The sequence below is a fragment of the Carassius auratus genome, chromosome 21 (genome assembly GCF_003368295.1).
Source record: "Carassius auratus strain Wakin chromosome 21, ASM336829v1, whole genome shotgun sequence".
In the NCBI taxonomy this organism is placed as follows: domain Eukaryota; kingdom Metazoa; phylum Chordata; class Actinopteri; order Cypriniformes; family Cyprinidae; genus Carassius; species Carassius auratus.
The window spans coordinates 1,119,592-1,139,426 of record NC_039263.1 but is presented as its reverse complement, the minus strand read 5'-3'; the positions used below and the strand labels follow the sequence as shown (position 1 = coordinate 1,139,426).

The 19,835-nt window shown below is 37.8% G+C and overlaps 1 protein-coding gene across 2 annotated transcripts in view; it reads right to left on the bottom strand.

The window, feature by feature from the left end:
* LOC113038169 (dachshund homolog 2-like) overlaps positions 1-19,835 on the bottom strand; it is a 136,949-nt gene that overhangs the window by 9,548 nt on the left and 107,566 nt on the right. Inside the window, exons 4-9 of one of the 2 annotated variants that reach the window (XM_026195402.1) lie at positions 16,067-16,219; positions 14,597-14,769; positions 13,272-13,407; positions 12,942-13,016; positions 700-845; positions 324-480 (exon numbers count right to left, since the gene is read on the bottom strand). In XM_026195402.1, coding sequence (XP_026051187.1) covers positions 324-480; positions 700-845; positions 12,942-13,016; positions 13,272-13,407; positions 14,597-14,769; positions 16,067-16,219 — 840 coding nt within the window. The remainder of the gene's footprint in view (positions 1-323; positions 481-699; positions 846-12,941; positions 13,017-13,271; positions 13,408-14,596; positions 14,770-16,066; positions 16,220-19,835) is intronic. The other variant, XM_026195403.1, reaches the window with a different exon arrangement.

The following is a 19,835-nucleotide window of genomic DNA, read 5'->3' as shown; positions in this document are numbered from 1 at the left end:
TTGGGAGGGAATTGGCGGCGCACACTCTGAGGTTTTTCTGAGAGTTCGTCATGCGTTAATGTGTTTACTAAAAACAAAAAATAGAGGGCAGGAAAGTTTCATACACATTATGACTAAAGAATTTCCATCACTTTTCCAGTAATTTGCGATTACTGGATAAGGCCTCATTTAAAATCATTTAAAAAAGAAACACAATATTTCTAAAGGTACTGATAAATCAACACACACACATCAACCCTGGACTTAAAATATAACTATTATAATAGCAAGTTCAATTATGATCCACTGTAGCGTCGTTTAGGTTTAACAGTGTGTGTACATACCTCGGCTGTGCAGTTCAGAGGTGAGTTGTCTCTCCAGACTCTCTCTCATCTCTCTTTCTCTGTACAGCTCCATCTTTAACTCCTTGCGTTCCTGTTGCACCTGTTTCTCCTGCACACGGGCATTATCCACAGCCACCTTCAGCAGCCCCTGAGCCGCCAACACAACACAAGACACACTCGATTTTAATATACAAATAAACTTCACCAGTTACTTTAAAGCACTGCTTCTTAATCAGGGGGCCTCTGCAAACTTCCACTTAAAATTATGTCAACATATGATTCTAACATGAGTATAAATACATAAACTGATTTTTTTTTTTCTATTTTTTATTGAACTATTTCTAACAAATATACATAAAACACACACTGCATGTACCTGGATGTTAGTGAGCAATGTCTCCACGGAAGAGAGGCCATCTGCAAACAGGAAGGGAGCGGGGAAGCCTGGAGGAAGAGTCTGGGTGCCCAGAGGAAGCTTCTCGAACCCTTGCTTCTGTATGGGCAAAGCTAACTGAGCCTCATCTGACAAAACACAAAACAGAACATATGTTGTGAATAGTCATGCCAGTATTTCTAGAAAGTTAACATGTTAATGGATGGGACTTTTTACATTTGTATAAGCTGTTAAAGCATTTATTAATACATTTTAAGTAATTTAATATTATTCAATTTAGCACCAGAAGTTTATTTTCTTCTTCTTCTTCTTCTTTCTTTCTTCTTCTTTTTCTTTTTTTCTGCGTAAAATAGTGGTTGGCCAATGTAGAATTTTATTGATAGCCATCAATAAATAAAGACATATAACACATGTTGCAAATAGAATTTTTCATTTGACATCATTAATAAATGAAAATGAATCAATATAAAAAACAAAATAAACATTTATTGTTTGGACGGTTTAGATTTACCTTTTGATTCTATAATCCTATTATATAATTTTTTTTTCATAAATAAAGAAATTGTTAGAAACATGACTAAAAAGGTAAGCTACAGAAATTTGGTAAATCTGTGTGCACTGGAACTCATAAGACCAAGTAGAAAGGCAAACTCTATAAAACATCTAAAATATCTAAAACATATACCGTTTACTTTCTTTGTCTAACACTATCGATATTAACATTTATATATCAAAATATCAGTTGACAACTACAGCAAAATCAAATTAAACTAAGTTAATAAGATTCTTAAAAGTAAATTGTGTAATTTCCGTGTCACCAAGCAGAATTGAAAAGATAGAAACATGTTTTCCAAACACCCCATCTACCAGATAGCTCCACCCCCAGCCTCACCCTATTGGTTGAGCTGTTACTGTATCAGGCTGTTCAGGACAATCAAACACAGACTAATTTTTAACAGTCCCACATTTACAAAAATAAATAAATAATAACCTACAAATTGCTCACTTAGTCTCTGCGGAACAAACTGGAAAAAATAGAAAAAGTATTTTCTAGAAATGAAATTCATCACCTTGTAGTGAGTTTCATACAGCCTCCAAATTTGTTTCACAGAGGATGAACTGTCTATAATCAAAGCGGGAGTTTACCGAATATCACTCAGCTGGCAGAAGATAAAGCGAGTGAGCACTTCACAGTGTATTTCCGAAGAAACAGAAAGATGCTATGTCCAAACCTCCGTATAGCAGTTAATCTCATACTTTCACACATACAATCCATATTTTACCCACAAAATTCCCATAGGCAACCCCTCCCACCCACAGTGCAAGGCCACAAACTCTAGCCCCACTGCAGCAGCAATAACAGATAGAACTGGGGCTGAATAAGAAAGACCGTGAGCGGTCATGATTCACCCCGGCTAATCTGTACGGGGCCTCTCTCCACGCACGTTGACACGGCCCGTCCAGGGCTCCCTACGCAAGACAAATAGGATGGCTGGGGTGGGAATTGTGATGACAGTGTATCACGGGTCACATCGATTTTCCCGCCGCGCGCTCTCCTGCACCCCACCAGATAACCCTGCACTCCTTTCTGCCCATTGTTCATACCCCACCTGTCCCACCAGCCATAAATTTTCCCCCTTCTTTCCTCGCCACTGCAAAGGGCATTAAAGAAGAGAGGAGCCGAGAGAAAGAGGGGAAGAATTCGCCCTCCTCCTCTTCTCCTTACAGCTTGACAGTGTGTGATTAAGTTTTTGGTGCCGGCTGAAAGTGGCGAGCAGATGAAGGTCACGCAGATAGAGTGTGAAGAGGAAAACGCGCGAGAGCAAGAAGGATAGGGTGAGAAAAGGGGCGAGCAGAAGGGGACGCTGGAGAGAGAGGTGTGAGGTGAACTGTGAGATAAAGCTGGAGGTGAAGACCGCAGAAATGTTTAAAAGCGCACCAGGGGCTAAGCGTCTGTTTCCTACATTCAGCTGGAACATTTTAATCGTACGTTTTTGTCTTAATGTGTACGGTTCATCTCTGCACATTATTCCGAAGAAAAATGTCTTCATAATCTTTCACTAAAACATAGCTTCTTCACCTCTAAAATGGCTTTCGTTTCAAAATAAATTTCAATATATTGTCTTTTTGTTCCTTTAAAACTAATATTTTCCCCAGTCTTTTAAGTCTGAACAATACGAGCGATTTAACTCATGAGTTTCATGCACAACAAGTAGAGAAAGGAAGTGCATGGATTATTAATGTGCAAAAATATCTGATATATACTTGTCCAATTAAATTGATCTAAAAAACTTAATTGAAACCTGCTTTGCCTACTTTCTATGTGTCATTTGTTGGATATATAGTAAATCCAACTTTACTTGCATTCATCATTCTTGAAAAGCAGTATGCTTATATGGTAAATCTGAGCTGCATGATTGTTTATATCATGTATCAAAATGTAAAATTTATTATTGCACAGCTCTCTCTCTCTCTCTCTCTATTTATATAAATATATTAGGGCTGTCAAAATTAAGAAAGCTAACGCAAACTCATTTTAACGGCACAAAGTTTTTTTAACACGCGATTAACACCGTGCACATTTTCTGTTTGACCCATTGTCTAGCCAGTAGTTGGAGAAATGGAGATGCACAGTGTTGCCAGTCCCCTTTAGCAACAATTGTTGATTTAGTTTTTTAAGTACCTAGCAACAAATCTAGCTGCTCCACTGACAAACCTTATTTAATTTCTGCGACTCACTGGTACTGTTGACTATGTTCTCACTAACAATAAACATACGCACATCTGCATAAAACATCCATGTTTGTCCATGCCCGTGATGATTAGAGTATAAAAAGTATTCAAAAGTAGAGTAAAAAGTATTCATTAACAAATAAAAATGTGCAATTAAGTTGAAATTAATCACGAGTTAACTCATGGCGATCATGCGATTAATCGCAATTAAATATTTTAATCGATTGACAGCCTTACTATATTTATTTGTTTATAACAAATCTGTTAAACAGATGATTCAGTGACTGTGTAAAATAAAGACATTTGTAAATCACTTGTGACCACCTACTGGCATAACAGTGTAACCTGCAGAATGAATCAGGAAACAAATCTTGAATTGATTCAAAAGATTCAAGTCTCTTAAATGATTCAAATTCCCACCCTAAATTCTGTTTTACTCAGAAATGTCACTTCACAGGAGTAAATCGGGCTTTCAACGCCGTTTCACGAACAGGTCATATATTAGCATCATCCTCTTTGTAGTTCTTTTTTGGTGAGTGGATGATTCAAATTCAGGCTTTGGGAACTAAAGACTACACTTCCCAGGTCAATGCGGCAGTAGAAAGGAGGTTAATGGCAGCAGGCTCTTGAAAGCCCTGCCCTCCTGCTGGCCCCTGCACACCTAATTGCAAGTCCCTTTTAAACGACAGATTTATCTTGCTGCGGCTGCTGATAGTGTTCACTTCAATTCATTTTATTCCATCCAGCAAAGAGGGTGGAAGAGCCCTCGGCCCATGACATTTACAAAGTGCCCCCGTTCTGTCTCCTCTCACTGTAATGTGCACGAGTAATGATACCGTGAGAGTGTGTGTGTGTGTGTGTGTGTTAGGCCAAGCACAATGGGATCTGTTTGTTTGTATGCTTGTTTGATAAAAATTTATTTTCGTTCCTAGGAAGAAGACAATACGGAATCATTTTTTGCAAATGTAAACATTTTTACAAGATGCAAGTACTGTAACACACACACACACACACACGCAAAAACACCCCTGACCCACGGAACAAAACACATCCATCCATTCAACCCTACAAAACAGCACCAGCCGAGAGTACAAAGTGAACAAACAGATAAATAAATAAACTAACAAAAAGAAGCTGAAGTGCTTTTTTCTTTTAACTGACCGCTGCAATCAATAATTCATTTATCAGACCTTTTATTTGCTGTCCACTAAAAATAAGACAATATGAAGTTTCTAGCAAAAGCTTTCTTGCCGGTTTCAAACAAAGAAACTCAAACACCACCATGGCCTCCAGAGAAAAGCAAAAAGAAATAGAAAGAAAAAAAAAAGAAATGGGGCAAAGCTTTGTTTTAAGAGATTTACAACAGTTGGAAAGTTTTTTTTTCTCTCTCATTTTAATTATAAAAATATTAATATATCATTAAAATTAAATAACAACAATTTTCTAATTGGTTATTGGTTAATTCTTTTCAAATGTAGTTAGTGCTTTGACTAGCCTTATGCTCTCAAATGTATGAGAACCTTATCAAATTTGAAAATGCTTTCTCCTCATGTCTCTTCCTCTAACTTTTCTTCAAAAGATGCTTTTCTCTCAGCGAGTTGCTTGAGATAATGTCAGCCTTCCCAGAGACAGCGGATTCTGCCCCCCGTTCCATATGGATGAACAGATGCCGGGGACAGGAACGAGAGAAAGAAGGCCATCTCCCTCAGCGCCTTTAACCCCAATGTGCTTTTCTTGCCCCCACATATTTGTTAGTTTTTATTTTGTACATGTGTTGGAGGGGACGTCTCTTGAATATTCACAGGGATCCAATTAGGGGGTAATTTAGTGTGTGTGTCTACGGCACAGTGTTTTTGTCAGGTACATGTACACGATCGCGCACACACTTATATAGGTTTGTTTACACAAAGATTTACATATGAAGATCAAGGCACACAACTAATCACCATAATTGCCAGAGTAAATGTTAAAAGATGGGCAACAGCTAATTATTTAAGCTTGTTTTGAACTGTGAGGTCCTTTTTTAACACTATATTAATAATGACATGAAAGAAGAAATTAATGACAAGTGTATATAATGCTGCAGTCTGAGCTAAAAGTTGTAGATGCTGACTTTGTTTTGATTAAATCAGGTCAGGATGAAGGCTGTTTAGGTGTCTCAAGGTCAAATTGCACCCCTAAATAAAAAAAGAAGATATTTTTAAAAACCAAAACAATCTTTTTAGGATCATTTAAGACTTTGTTATGATGTTAATATAATGTCAGCATATTTTCGCCCTACATTTTATTACTGTAAAATGTCAGGATGTTTTAATTATTATTTTTATTATTGTAAATCTCAAGTTATCATCAATGTAATTATATATACATGTAAGTGCACATTTTAGAATTAAAAAGAGGTTGAGTGATCACGTAACACTTGTTCTGAACAGTTTGCACCTCTAGGAAAATTTTTTGGGTGGCAATGGTTAGAGGAGTTTGTATTCGTAATTAAGAGAAAATGCAGGAGAATTAACCAAAAGTAAAAAACTGAGGGAAAACAGTGAGATAAAGAAAATGGGGAAAACAAGAGGAGATCAGACCTTCCCGGCGAAGCTGATGCCACACAGACTCTGATGGAGCATTAGCCCACTAGAGAAAAAAGCTTGAGAGAGACAGATCGCCCCTCTGCCAGTTAGACATTTATTCCCAACAAGATGGCAGTGTTTGACAGGAGGCGCAGGGGGAGCCCTAAAGCATGGGATCCAAACGCCTGGGTGGTATTTATAGCTTTGAGACACAGTCCAATCAGAACCAACTCACAGAGGAGTACTCCTAGATGAACAACCCCACAGATTCACAAACATACACAGAGATGCATGTTACTGTACAGTCCTCAATCTACACGATCACCTGCAATTTATATGAAAATACAGGGTTTCATAAAGAACCTAATGTATTGTTTATAACAGTAATGGTGCAGTCACATGTACAGATGCTCATTCCAGCAAGAATCCATACAAATTAAGAGTTTCACATATCTAAAGTTTTCACATATCTGAGTTTTCCTGTAGCTCAAGTGGTACAGGCAAATTGTTTGCCTGGATGCAATGTAAGTCACTTTGGATAAAAGCATCTGCTAAATGCATACATTTATTTATTTTATTTATTTATTTAAAGTTGACCATGCAAATTCGACACGCTGATCAACAGAAAGAAATAACAGAATATCTGTGATATTGACAATGGAAAAATCTAACTTTTTTTGCTAAGTAGACTAGTAAGTAACCACCTAAATCATTAGCAACTACTGCACATAAATACACACTAAAAACATTCACAACACTTTAGCTTTGTGGCAGCCTATGCAACATTCACATTTTCACATCTTTAAAAATGGTTTGGTTTGACGTGCTATAACAAAAATTAAACAAAACACAAAAACTTCCTACCACTAAACCGCAAGCTATATTACCGGCAGAGTAAATGGAAGTCAATGAAAGCGATACAGCGCACAAGTCACTCCCTATCACCTCTTAATTTCGTTCTTCAACTTCAAATAATTCTCAGCGGTTACACTTCCAAAACTTGAGGTCCACGGGGCCCCTAAATCACTAGAGCGGAGAATAACAAGCTACATTAAAACCAGGCCCCCAAAAGGAAATGCACAAAGCACTTAATGAGCTCAACCAAAGCAAAGGACCAATGTTCGTTAGTTAACCCCCACGATACATACGTATACAGAAAAAAAGATGAAAGCAGGACAATAAAACCCTAGCAGTACTAGGTTGGAGGAGGAAGTGAATGAGGGGGTATTAGTGTATATTACATTTTAACAGCCATATGCAGGCTGGACCGCAGAACACGTCTGGGCTGCTCGGGAAGATAGAGGATGCTGGGAATGTAAAATGAAAGAATAGTTGGCGTAGTGAGAGCTATAAAAGTGGCACTGCATTGATCTTTGCCCTGTGTGGCTTGAATATTCTGAAACTGGAAAAGTGCAGTGTTTTCAAGTATAGTAGGAAAGCCAACTAGCAAGAAACAATACATCACAAATTGGAGAAATAGAAAATTAAATGAAATCTTTTTTTTTTTTTCAGTTTTTGGCCAATTTTTCTTATTTTGAACAATGGTATAAGGGAAAGAAGTTGGCGGTTAAGGAAATAATATGAACTTGACTTAACCACCTCTGTCTCCCAAGTAAGAACTACTGCTCAGTGTGTCACAAATCAGTAGGCCACTGTAGCAACAAAACTTTAAGGATTTTAAGATCCACAGGCACCCACGCTCAAACTTTCACCAAGTGTAAAACTCCTTTTTAGAGCACAACGTCGTAGACTAAGAACAAAGAGAACTAATTTGGGCGCGTTCTCACTTAAGTCTACAGGAGACTACAGAAAAGGGCAATTTAAACGAACAAATTCACCTGCAAATAAACAGGAGAGTAAACAAACTAGAAAAGAGGCCAGGCTGCGTTTTCCTGACACTCCAGCCCTGTGCCTAATGAATATGTGTACATGAAATGAACCTTAATGAGCGCTTCCTTCTCCCCCAATTAGCATGTGAAGAGCAGTAGGTGGAATATAAAATGAGAGGAATACTAGGTCAACACCATAGCCCTTAACCTGCGTGCAGGAAGAATGAACCTGCGAGATGAACGTGTTTCAGGGTATGAAGAGAGCCTGAGAAAGTTTCACTCATGCAGTCCGAAAGATCGGAATGATTTGAAATGCCACATGAAATGAAAAGTCCTTTAGCGTATTTGCGTTGAGGCTAATATATAAATTCTGTCAACTTTTACAAGTATGCTAGCATATAAAGTAGCTTCTGGTTCTCAAATCTTGTTTTCAGAGTTGTATACTATTTTCATTTTATTTTTTCCCGCAGTACAATATTATATACAATGAGAATATCCTCTTCCTCTGATAACAACTGACAACGACTAACATTAGAATTTAGCTACAGTATGTTAGAAGCTAATTTTACTTTGCAAGCTTGTACTTGCATACTTTTTACATACTTAAATACTAAGCACGAACAAATGTAGTACCTACTAAACTGTATGTGATTTCAGATTCAGCAACTTCTTAAAGTTAGCCTTTGGTTTAGCTTATAGCATAGCATAATGCTAAGTGGTTAAAAAGGCAATTTGATTAGAAAGCACAATAAACTAAAGGACACATTTTTATGTGTATGATGTAGAGACCTGCGTATGTCTATATGTTCATGGCTTTGTTTTCTCTGTAAACTGGTAATTGGCATTATTTAATTCTGGCTCGTGTATTGTTTTCTTTTATCGGTACGACTATCTCTGTCTGCCTCGGGGCACTTTACTTCGGATACGATAGTGACACCGCACAGGAGAGCGCGCAAGCCTGAGAGACAAAAACCTGTTCCAACTCTTCCCTCAGAACCAGAGCAGAACACAAGCACCTGTCCTCACCCTTCTCCTCCTCTCTGCCTTCATCTGTGTGTGTGCGCGGGAGAGAGGAGGAGATAGAGCGCACATCATTTATCACTTGTGTTCTCGTCCAAAAATGTCGCTTTTGTGGGGTGACTTTCAACCGTGCTAACCTTGCCCCAAATTGCTAACTGTAACAGTTTACTTTTTCTTTCCAACGTGTCATTGATTTTCTTTGCTTAATATCTGTTCCTCGTCATTAACACAAAGAGAAACGCTGCGCGCCGCAAGCAGACCCTCAAACCCTCCAGCCGGAGAGCTCTCGAGGGCCGCTGGGGCCCTGCAAAGGGTCTTGGTTTAATTAAACCATCACAAACGCGCTTAGAACAGCAATCAACCTAATGATCAAAAAGGGTCTTCAAAGCCCATGGATGGTCCCCTTAGCACATATCTGAAGGAGGAGCTTGTGAATAAACAAACAAAAATGAAGATTAAAAATATGAGGCTCGAAAAGCCAAGCGCTTGCCGTTTGAGGCCTGATCCCTGACTTGGAACGAGGTAAAGCGATGGTTTCGTTTGTTGTGACTTATTTACCAGCACGCTTATCTCAAAGGGCGAAACAATGGCGCACATTTCTATCAGAAATCATTACAGGCCATTTCAAATCATTTCCGCGCAGCTAATTTCATAATAGCGGAGGGAAACATTGATTGTAACCAGATGCTACATATCTACTCTGTGGAAAACTGGACAGAGCAATTACGGAGCGCAAGTCTCGGCCTACCCATGCTTCTTCTCGCACAGACGAACATACACTAAGTGCTTCTATAGCCAAAGTGCTGCACATCAGCTCAAGCCAAATACATTAGCACACTATCATACAACACGTATAGACTTGACTAGACTTTATGTTTACAATGAAGTGATTTCAGAAACAAACACCAATGAGAAACACACTGGTATAGGATACTGTCAGATCTGTTATGTTTTTTGGTGAATTAGTCCAATTTAAATCTGAGATTCAGAATATGGACATATATTTCATCCTAATCAAGGTGTAAATGAATCATCCTAGCCAACAAGAATTCAAATTAAACGTTACTATGCCAATCTTAGTTTGAATGGCACTAAATTGTCCTCCTAAACATTAATTTCTCAGCTCTGGTCGCTTGGTTTCTGCTCACAAGATAATTTGGGATTCAGTTAACTTAGTAAAGATTGGCCATACCCGCTGCATGGCTTGGTCACACTTTTCTCAGAGGCCTGTGAGAGTCAGTGGCCTGATTGTAAGATTGATGTTAGTGTGTGCTAAATGCTTCGCACATGAACCAAAACCACACAGAATAATATCAGAACTTCCTTTTGCTCTTTAATGGAAGAAAGGAGAAACCCTGCCTGCAGTGAGAGCAGCTCCTTTTGGCATTCAACCAGCCCTGAGTGAAAGAGAGGAAGAGAGGTAAAGAGAACGAGTGATTTATGGAGAGCTAGAGAGGGGGTTCACTCGCTAAAGTCCCATTGAAACACAGTGCTCCTGGCCCCGGGCTTCACCATTCATCACCACGTACCACCACGTCACTTTGTTTATCATCACTGACACACACACAGAGGCCAAACAGTGTTTAAAATTCAATGGCCCTTTCGTGAAGATTCGGGAAAATGGGCCCTGGGTAATCTATGTTTGTGAGTCCCTGATCTTTTAACTTTAGGTTGTTAACTTTAGATTTGAGGTTGCGAAGAATTAAAAAAAATAAAAATAAGGTTCACAGACTAAATCCTGTCTTTTAAATAAAATCCATGTGTTTGGGACTTTAGCGTGAAGGCGGAGGATTTGTCTGCATGGATTTCACATCAGGTTCAAGTGTTCAAACAGAAAACCGATTGGTTTAAAAATGACATTTTGCTAATGTGACCATACTTTTTCTTTACTTTAAAATTTTTACCAAAATAAAGAGATATTACACTTAAATTTTAGGTATCAAACTGTACTTTATAAAACGTTCCCTCACCATTTATTCTACAAATATAAATAAAACCTCAAATGATGCTGCTGTTTGAAGACACGTGTCATTATTTTTCTGAGTGACTAGACTTTCACCTGTCAGGTAATTATAAATGTGAAAAATCCCATAGACCCAAGCCACATGTAGGGGCGGAACACCCAAACATCGCTGTAGCAAGTTTAGCTCAAGCTAACATCACACTCACACTTTCTGCAGAAAATATAAAAAATGAGCTTTTCTGATTTGAGAGTTTAACACCTTCTGTATGTTCCGGGTCAAATATATTAATCAAACATTAAAAAATTCAAAAATAAAGATTAATAGGTAGAGAAGGAAGATAAAAAATGAAGGGGAAATATTTACTGGTAATGCTCAGGTGAATAGACACACTAACAAGAACAGAAGAGAATTCATAGCAGCATGTAATACAATTGGACAGCACATTGCAGAAGTAAACTAGAGCAGACATATTTGATATAATCATGGCCAATCTTTACTAAGTCAATCCTCTCAGGTGTTCAGAGCGGCCCACTGCTGTGTGTATGTAGGTTAAACTGTCGCTCAGATTGAATGAAGTCTACTGATACGTGTTTGAAGATGTGTGATGGTGAGTTTGGACTATCCTGGATAAATAAAGAACATGTAAGAGTCATTGTGTGAGAGTGTGTGCGGTCAGTGACCTAAATTGTCTGGGTCCTGCATCCTGTTCTCGACCCTGCATTAAATGCGGCATGCTGCACTTTTAAAAACAAGAGCAGTTCGCGGTGTTCACGCATTTGTGTGTGTGTGTGTTTAGGGTGGATTTTTTTCCAGACTTATTAATAAAATATGGTCGGAGGCCAGGTGCACACTGAATCTCTTTAAGAGAGCCTCGGGGCATCTTTGCATCGTCTCCTCCCAGCAGCCCAGTGTGTGATGCGCGTTAGGGGCCGCCACCTGCTGTTACGCTCCAGAAATGGTTGCCCACACACACCACAGCATTCAAGATTTTCACACACACACACCTATGTATCATTGCGTCAGAGAAAAAGAAAAAAACATTTTCTTATACTGATGAATTACGCACTTAGCTGCTCTAACAGCTCTCTTACACTCATCTACTCACACACGCCGTGAATATGAACTTCATACATGTTCAGTTAAGCTCCTAATTAAGTCATTCATTAAAACAGAAGTGTTGTGACGCTGATATACTGCCAGTCTAAACCAGCGTGGTGTAAATTTCACAAACGAGCATTCAAATGTTATGCGTGATGTCAATAAACTCGGCAGCGCTAAACCGCCATCATCTACGAGTCGGCTGTGTTTACTACGGTGTTTACGAAGACGCTGTTTAAAATGTGCTCTGCATCTCACATCTGAGTGGTATGTCTTCCACATGGGTTTTTGTATTGTTCCTACAACAAAATAATAACTGTGGTGATTATTTGTTTTTATGGGCACAGGAAACTTCCGAATTTGAGATGTATATAAGTTGAAATAATTCAGCTTCATTATGACCACCCAAAGTGACTGTTATGTGTATATGGTTTCAGTTGTTTCTATATTTTTCAGTAAATGTAGATCAAATTGAAGTAAAAAACACATTATTGGTGAATCGCGATTTGTTAGTAAAATGTCCATAGACATTTCACGCACAAATGAGTGGATTACTTTGTAAAGCATATTCACGTTCAATGAGGACAGAGATATTACCGTATTTTCTGGACTATAAGTCGCACTTTTAGTCGCGGCTGAAGACGGTAATGTTTTCTCTTGGTGCTTGGGTCTAAATAAATGCGACTTATAGTCCGGTGCAACTTATATATGCTTTTTTCCTCGTCATGATGTATTTTTGGACTGTTGCGGCTTATACTCAGGTGCGACTTATAGTCCGAAAAATACGGTATCTGACAATGGAAATTTGCATTACACCTGGTTAGGATACAGTGTTCATTTACTGCAGTATTGCAAAATTTCACAGGTGAAATCGAGTCATTTCAGTCGAAGGATGAGAAGGTGCGAGAAAAAGGTGCTTGATGCATTGCTACACATTTGCAAACAAAAGTTTGTGAATGTGATTGCACTTTTGTGGTGTAGACAGTGTTTTAGTTTGCTGTTGAGGAACTAACCTTTCTCTTTAAGGATTTTCTTCATATTGATGCCGGTGTCTCGTTCTGGCAGTTCTCCATCAGTTGGGTTCAAAACTGCACACATCAAGAGAAAGCATGCATCCAGTTGTCCCAGAAGTGAAGTAATTCTGATAGCAATCTAATTGCCTACCACTGGGAGCATTTTGTTATTTGTAAAAACTAATATCTGTTTTGTTATATCTGTTATGTTCTTTTGTGGGTGGATTAGTCTGTAGTCATAATAATTGGATTTATAGAAAACAATCAGTCTGTGAGTGGTATTAGACATATTTAAGCTAAATGTGAATAGTATTGTGTGTGTTTACTGACCCAGGCGTTCAGGACTCTGTGTGTGTGGGTTTGGGGAGCTGGACACACTACTGCTGGGGTGTGAAGAGGGCTGTGATCCGGGACGAGGGGTTTCCTCCAGAGACGGAGCAGGAGACGGACTGTCCTGTACACACTCCTAAACACACACACACACAAAGATTCAGTTCACATATTCTTTACAAATGACTCAAACAGGCCTGCCGTTTTAAATGAACCAAACTAAAACCAAAACCATAAAAAGTATATATATATATATATTTATAATTGTAGCTTGAAAAAAAATTAAATGTTAACTGAGACAAAATATAAAAATGTACTAGTTTTGCTTTAAGAAGAAGTACTAAAAATAACTAACATGCTAATAAACTAAAACTAATTAAAAAGTAATATCATTAATGACAAAAACACAACAAACTTACTAAAACTATAAACCTACAGTGAAAACAGATGAGGTAAAAAAAAAAATGCAATCAAAATATTAACTGAGACTTTAATTATATATCAGTGATGCTAAAATAACACTCTTAGGATAATACAAGTGATTTAAGGTTTCCATCAACACTCCAAAAAAAAAAAAAAAAAATCACAAATAAAATACATTTAATAATATCTCTTCAATATTTACTCTAGACAGCAATCTCTCATCACATTCTTCAATAACTACATTTTCATTCGTTCTCTACAGTAATGTATTTTTTCCAAAATAATTTGAGGAGAAACATCTGGGACAAAGTTGATTCATAGCTAAAAAGTCCATTCAATCTCCAGAGGTATCAACCAAACTCATTCTGTATGTTATATAGTGCTATAGTGGTGCGTTTGTGTGTGGCGGTGAATTTTGATGTAAAAGCGTGTGTGTACTGTACACCTCGGGCCGTTTCTGCATCTCGGAGAAACACACAAGTGTCCTCCTCCAACTGTAAATTGACTCACACACTCTCCTCTCAGGGGGAACATGGCAGTAAGATAACAGAGTAGTGTTTGTCTTTAAAGTCTGCATCTAATATTCCCTAACACGCACTCCGCACGGACCCAGCACAACATTTATTCTGTTATTCCTCCTCCGAGTATTTCAAATCAAACTCTCTCCTGTAGAAATTAAGATGGTTTGGTATACAGCTCTCTCTCAGGTGTTAAATGGCTCGTGGAGCGGCTCGTATCCAACACTGATCCGAGGGGATCTGCGGTTCTGTGACTGATGCTCGGTGCACGCGGTGAAAATGAGCTGACTCTAGCTGAGAGATCTGAGTGCACATTAGAGCCCCAGTGAATGGCTTCTCTGCGTTTGGCCACTGAAGTCTCAACTTTGTGGCTGCGTGTGTTACCTTGATGACGGACGATCCTGCTCTGGACAGGGGGCTGTGCATCTGAGCAGCTGCGGCCATGTTGGCGATGGTGTTCAGGTGGTTCATCTGGTTCATCGCCATGGCAACGGAGGCAGGCGGCAGACTGACGGGCAGCAGGGGGTGGGGCATCATCATAAACGGCAGGTCCAGCCCTGAAAGACCACAACAGAGACACGGAGAGACTGTTTATGCGGAACTTGGTTGGTAAACCGCCATGCACTAATCACTTTTGTTTACATCACTTTAAATTTAAAGGGAACATTAAATAAATGTATTGTTTTCACATGATGTCACATCCTTAGAGCGACGCCCACCTGGAGGGCAAAACTAAAACAGCATGTTAACTTAAGCATTTTCCCATAGAAAACCAGTATAAAGAACATGCTTAATATGGTTTAATGGGACTGAATTTAGCATTTAGATTATTAATAAAACATACAATAGACAAGCCGATGAACATGAATGCATTGCACAAAGTTTGATTCATATTCTGGACTCATCTGCTTGCCTGTATATATAACATGCTTCATCAAGGTCAATCTAATAATATCACTGTTTTAGAAGGTCCTGCTGTTTTAGTGATTGAAATACTGTGTGACTTTCAGTTTGTGCACTTATCCTTGTTTTTCCTCTTTTGATCGAAATATTTGTGGCTTGAAACAGATGGAAAATTGACCGGCCTGTGCTGCAGTTAAAGACTCTTTTTTTCTATTTTAAAGGTGATGTTAAAATATTCTATAAAAACAATCACATTAGCCTGACACAGCAACACTGGCTCGACCACTGGAATAAAGTTGGGGGCGGGACTATCATGGTTGTCTGACCAATGATAGAGGGGGGGGGGGGGTGTTCAAGAAACATGTTTGAAAACATTCATTATTTTTTTTTACATTTCCAAAATTCCCCCTCATTAATGTTTAATCTTAATGTTTTGATTTATTAAAGATTGATTAGCCAGTACAGAATTATTATGATTTATTTACTTATGTATTTATATAGCACTTTATACAATACAGAATGTTTCTGTGTCAAAATAATACTTTTTATTTATTTTATTTTTTTCAAATAACTTCTCTTTTATAGTTATGTACCTACGATTTTGTAGGTGAGGGAATACAATATTTAATATCATAGCTCATATTTTACCAACCAGTCAAATCCCAATGGATAAAATCAATGTTTTCCTCTTAGTTTCACTCAAAAAATGTCACATTACAAAAGTAAAATGTGTTTGGAATAAAAAATAAAATAAAAAAACATGAAAAACACTTGCTAGTCATGAATACACTACACTGTGACTTGAAGAACAGTCTAAATGGGCAGCCCGAACGGGAGTATGCACTGACCCCAAGAATAAATGACTAACACGACGTGTACAGCTGAGTGTAATCAATACACCTGGAGCTGGTGATCGAGTGAATGAGTGGATGTGATGAATGAATGACTCACGGTTAGCCAGGAGATGACTCTGCTGTAGGGAAGAGAGATGAGACCCTGACAGGCCATGCTGAGCGGAGAGGCTGGCGTGAGCCAGACCATGCTGGGCTCTGGAGGAGGGGGGGGACTGGAGTTTCTCTTTATCCCAGGACGACTCGCTGCCGCCTGGGGACAGCAGAGAGATACAGAGGGAGACTGAATCAGTCTGGATCCCTAAACAGAGCCAGTACTCCACATGTAATCACAGAGACAAGACTGGAGAATACAAATCAGAGGCTTCTCTTGCTCTTTTAAAATTAAACTTTTGATTTGTACTATGCAAATATATTATTAAAAATGTTTTGAATCACAATATATAATGCTATAATTTAAAAAGACATTATTTGATTCAAACATTTTTTCATATATTTTCTGCAGTCATTACTCCAGTCTTCAGTCTCACAGGATTCTTCAAAAATAAATTTTATGTATAAATTAATTTAGAATATTTTGGTAAAGACAGGGATACTATTTTTCAGAATTCTTTGAATAAGAAACAAATTGAAATGAAAATCTTTTGGCAATAATGTAAAAAGTCTTTACTGTCACTTTCAATCAATTTAATGCATCCTTTCTGAATGAAGCAATTTATTTATTTTAAAATTTATTTTTTTAAAAACCTCAAACTTTTGAATGGTAGTGTATGCGTATATAAATATAGAAAATATTACAAATAGAATTTATAATCAGTATGCAAAATAAAGCCTTTTTTAAAGACTATTAATATTTATTGTATTGAGACATTATTTTATGACAAATTTTCTCATTAAATGTCTTTGAATGTTGTTATTTTGAGCCTGTTTACTTTGACAACATTACTGTAATAATTTTTTTTTTAATTAAATTAGGACAAATTCAAGTTGGAACAATATATACTATCACAATGTGCTTATAAATATTCTTTAAATAAATATTGTAAAAAAAAAAACATCATAAAATAGATTAAGAGAACAGTTAAAGTGTGTAGCATAGGGGTGTTTTAAATTGATACTACAATCGGTGCAAGATAGAAAACGAAGGGAAGACCAGATTCAACCTAGGGCTGCACGATAAGTCGCAAGTGATATTTAATGCGCATCTTGTCAGTAAAGTCAGTTCTGAAACCAGCGGTAAATCTCCATCACATGCGTGCTTTCACATGGAGCAGCATTTACTACACAGAGCCGCTGAAAAATGACAAGCTGCACAAAAACCTCGATCAGCGATCATTAAATATTGCATGCGATTTGATGTGCAGCCCTAATTCGAACCCCTGTTCCCGCCAGTCGTACTGCCTCAACACCTACAGACAAGAACTCCTGCACAAAATACCATCTCTTCCAAAGCCATTAAAGAGTTAACCCCTCTGCCAATCACTCCGAGCTCATCCCAAAACACACAACATCTGGGAATTAAGCACTGGAATGAAATGCAGCAGAAAAGCTCGTTGCGAAGTGCCATAAAACAACTTAAGTTGAACTAGTTGAGAGAGGAGGGAGAAGCAATGCAAAGCAGAGGAGAGGAAATCATTGTCTAATTCTGCCTAATAAGCAACGGAGGTCCTACGAGTGATCCAGCAGATGGTGTTTTTGCAACAGATTGCAGTGAGTGATTCTTTTAATAATAATACGAATTAAAATCTCTCTCTGTAGAACGCGGGGGCGCCGTTCATCAGGGAGCCGTTTGAATGAGCAGGAAAAAACAGCCTGATAAAGTAATAGCTGTGCCCAAACACCTGAGGCTGAGAGGAGAGCATGTGTACATGGGCTGATGAAACACAAAACGATGAGGGAACAATGACATTTGATATCAATACTCAATCCATAAGCAGTAATGAAGTCGTAATAGGATGTAAACTGCTTTAGAATGAATTCTGAAGCCATTTGTGAGGCCTATCAGCGCATAATGATGCATAGATATCACTGTAATCAGTTTTACTGTTTTACTACAGTTTTACTACTTTTATGTTAGAACAAAAAACAATGTTTTTTTTTTCTTCGTGTTTTATGGTCTGGTATGAAATGTATGGAAGCCTGTTTCCGTCACTAAATAATAATAATAAAACAAGGTAACTGCGACTTTTTATCTCACAATTCTGACTTTTTTTCTCAGAATTGTGTGATATAATCTCGCAAATCTGAGTTTTTTCTCGCAATTGCTAGTTCATATCTCGCAACTCTGACTTCATAACTCGCAATAAATATTTTGTGATGATAACTTTTTAAGTTGAGAAGTTATTAAGTCAAAATTGCAAGTTATAAAATCAGAATTGCGAATTTATATCTCATAATTCTGACTTTATAATTCTCAATTTTGACTTTATAACTCGCAGTTGTGTCAGAACTGTGAGATAAAAAGTCACATTTACCTTGTTTTACTTTTTATTCAGTGGCAGAAACAGGCTTCCATAGAAATGTCATCTTGGTGAGCAGGTCGTGACAGAATTTGTATTTTTGAGTGAACTATCTCTCTTTAAGAGAGATGTATATGAAGAGAGACAGAGAGGAAAAGTGTCTGCATTGCAAATTCCACATGACCTATATTTGCTCTTGTCTAATATAATTAATTTCTGAACATACAAGCCGAGCTCTGAGGTCCCGTAGTGTAGGTGCTAAATAGCCAACGGGTGTTTATAGCCATTTTTAGCCCTTTGACTTCAATAAACTCTCTTTAAATAAACTCCAACCAAGAGCAGATATACACATATCATTGGAGAGTTTTGTCATTTTGTTTGTAATCAAAATCATTAACATTTCCATGTAGTGCCATTTTCATCACATCTGAAATGTGTTGTGTTTAGAGACATTCTGTGGCGGAAATTACATTCTAAACGTTTTTGGAAAATGGGCAGTACTCGTTTGTATTGCTAAAGTTTAATAGCTAGCATTTCCTTGTCAATTACTTGATTAATTATAAACAAATACATCTTCTATAGTTTATATACACTATCATTCAAAAGGTGTTTTCAGTAAGATTTTTTTACAATTCTTTTTATTCAGAAAGGACACGTTAAATTGACGACAAAGACATATAAAACATTTTTTATTTAGAATAATAATAATACAAATAAAATTCAATCTATGGCAGAGGTGGGTAGTAACGAGTTACATTTACTTCGTTACATTTACTTGAGTAATTTTTCTGGGTAACTAATACTTTTCGGAGTATATTTAAAGATGGGTACTTTATACTCTTACTTGAGTAAATTTTTTGGGAAAAATCTGTACTTTTACTTCGTTACTGTGGGCGACGCTCCTCTCGTTACTTTATTTTAATGCAATAAATGTTAGAAATGCTTAAGTTTATTCCAAACGCACCATCTACTTTTCTCTGGGCAATGAGCGATGCCCATTCGCTTATGATTCATTCTTTTGAGTCAATTCTGTTCAAAGGCTTGATCAAACCAATTGGCAAACGAGTGAATTGGTTCATGAATCAGTTTGAATGAGTCGTTCAGTTCCCTGCTGCACGCGCTGAGCGTCTGAAGCGGTTCACTTAGAGTCGTAACGTTTAAGATCATCTGCAGCGTTGAAAACGTGGATATGGAACTGCACTGAATTGAAAGCAAATCTGCAAAGGCTATTGTTTGCTTGTGATGGAGATCCTTATTAGATGAGCACCGCGTGTGCTGTCTACTGTTTAACAGGTAGGCTAATAACTTGGGCTACATTCGATTACAGTACACGATACCACTGTGACATTAGTTTGTTGTACGTGTGTGGCTTATAACAGAGGGGAGTCAAGTTGAATGCAGCTTCCAAAA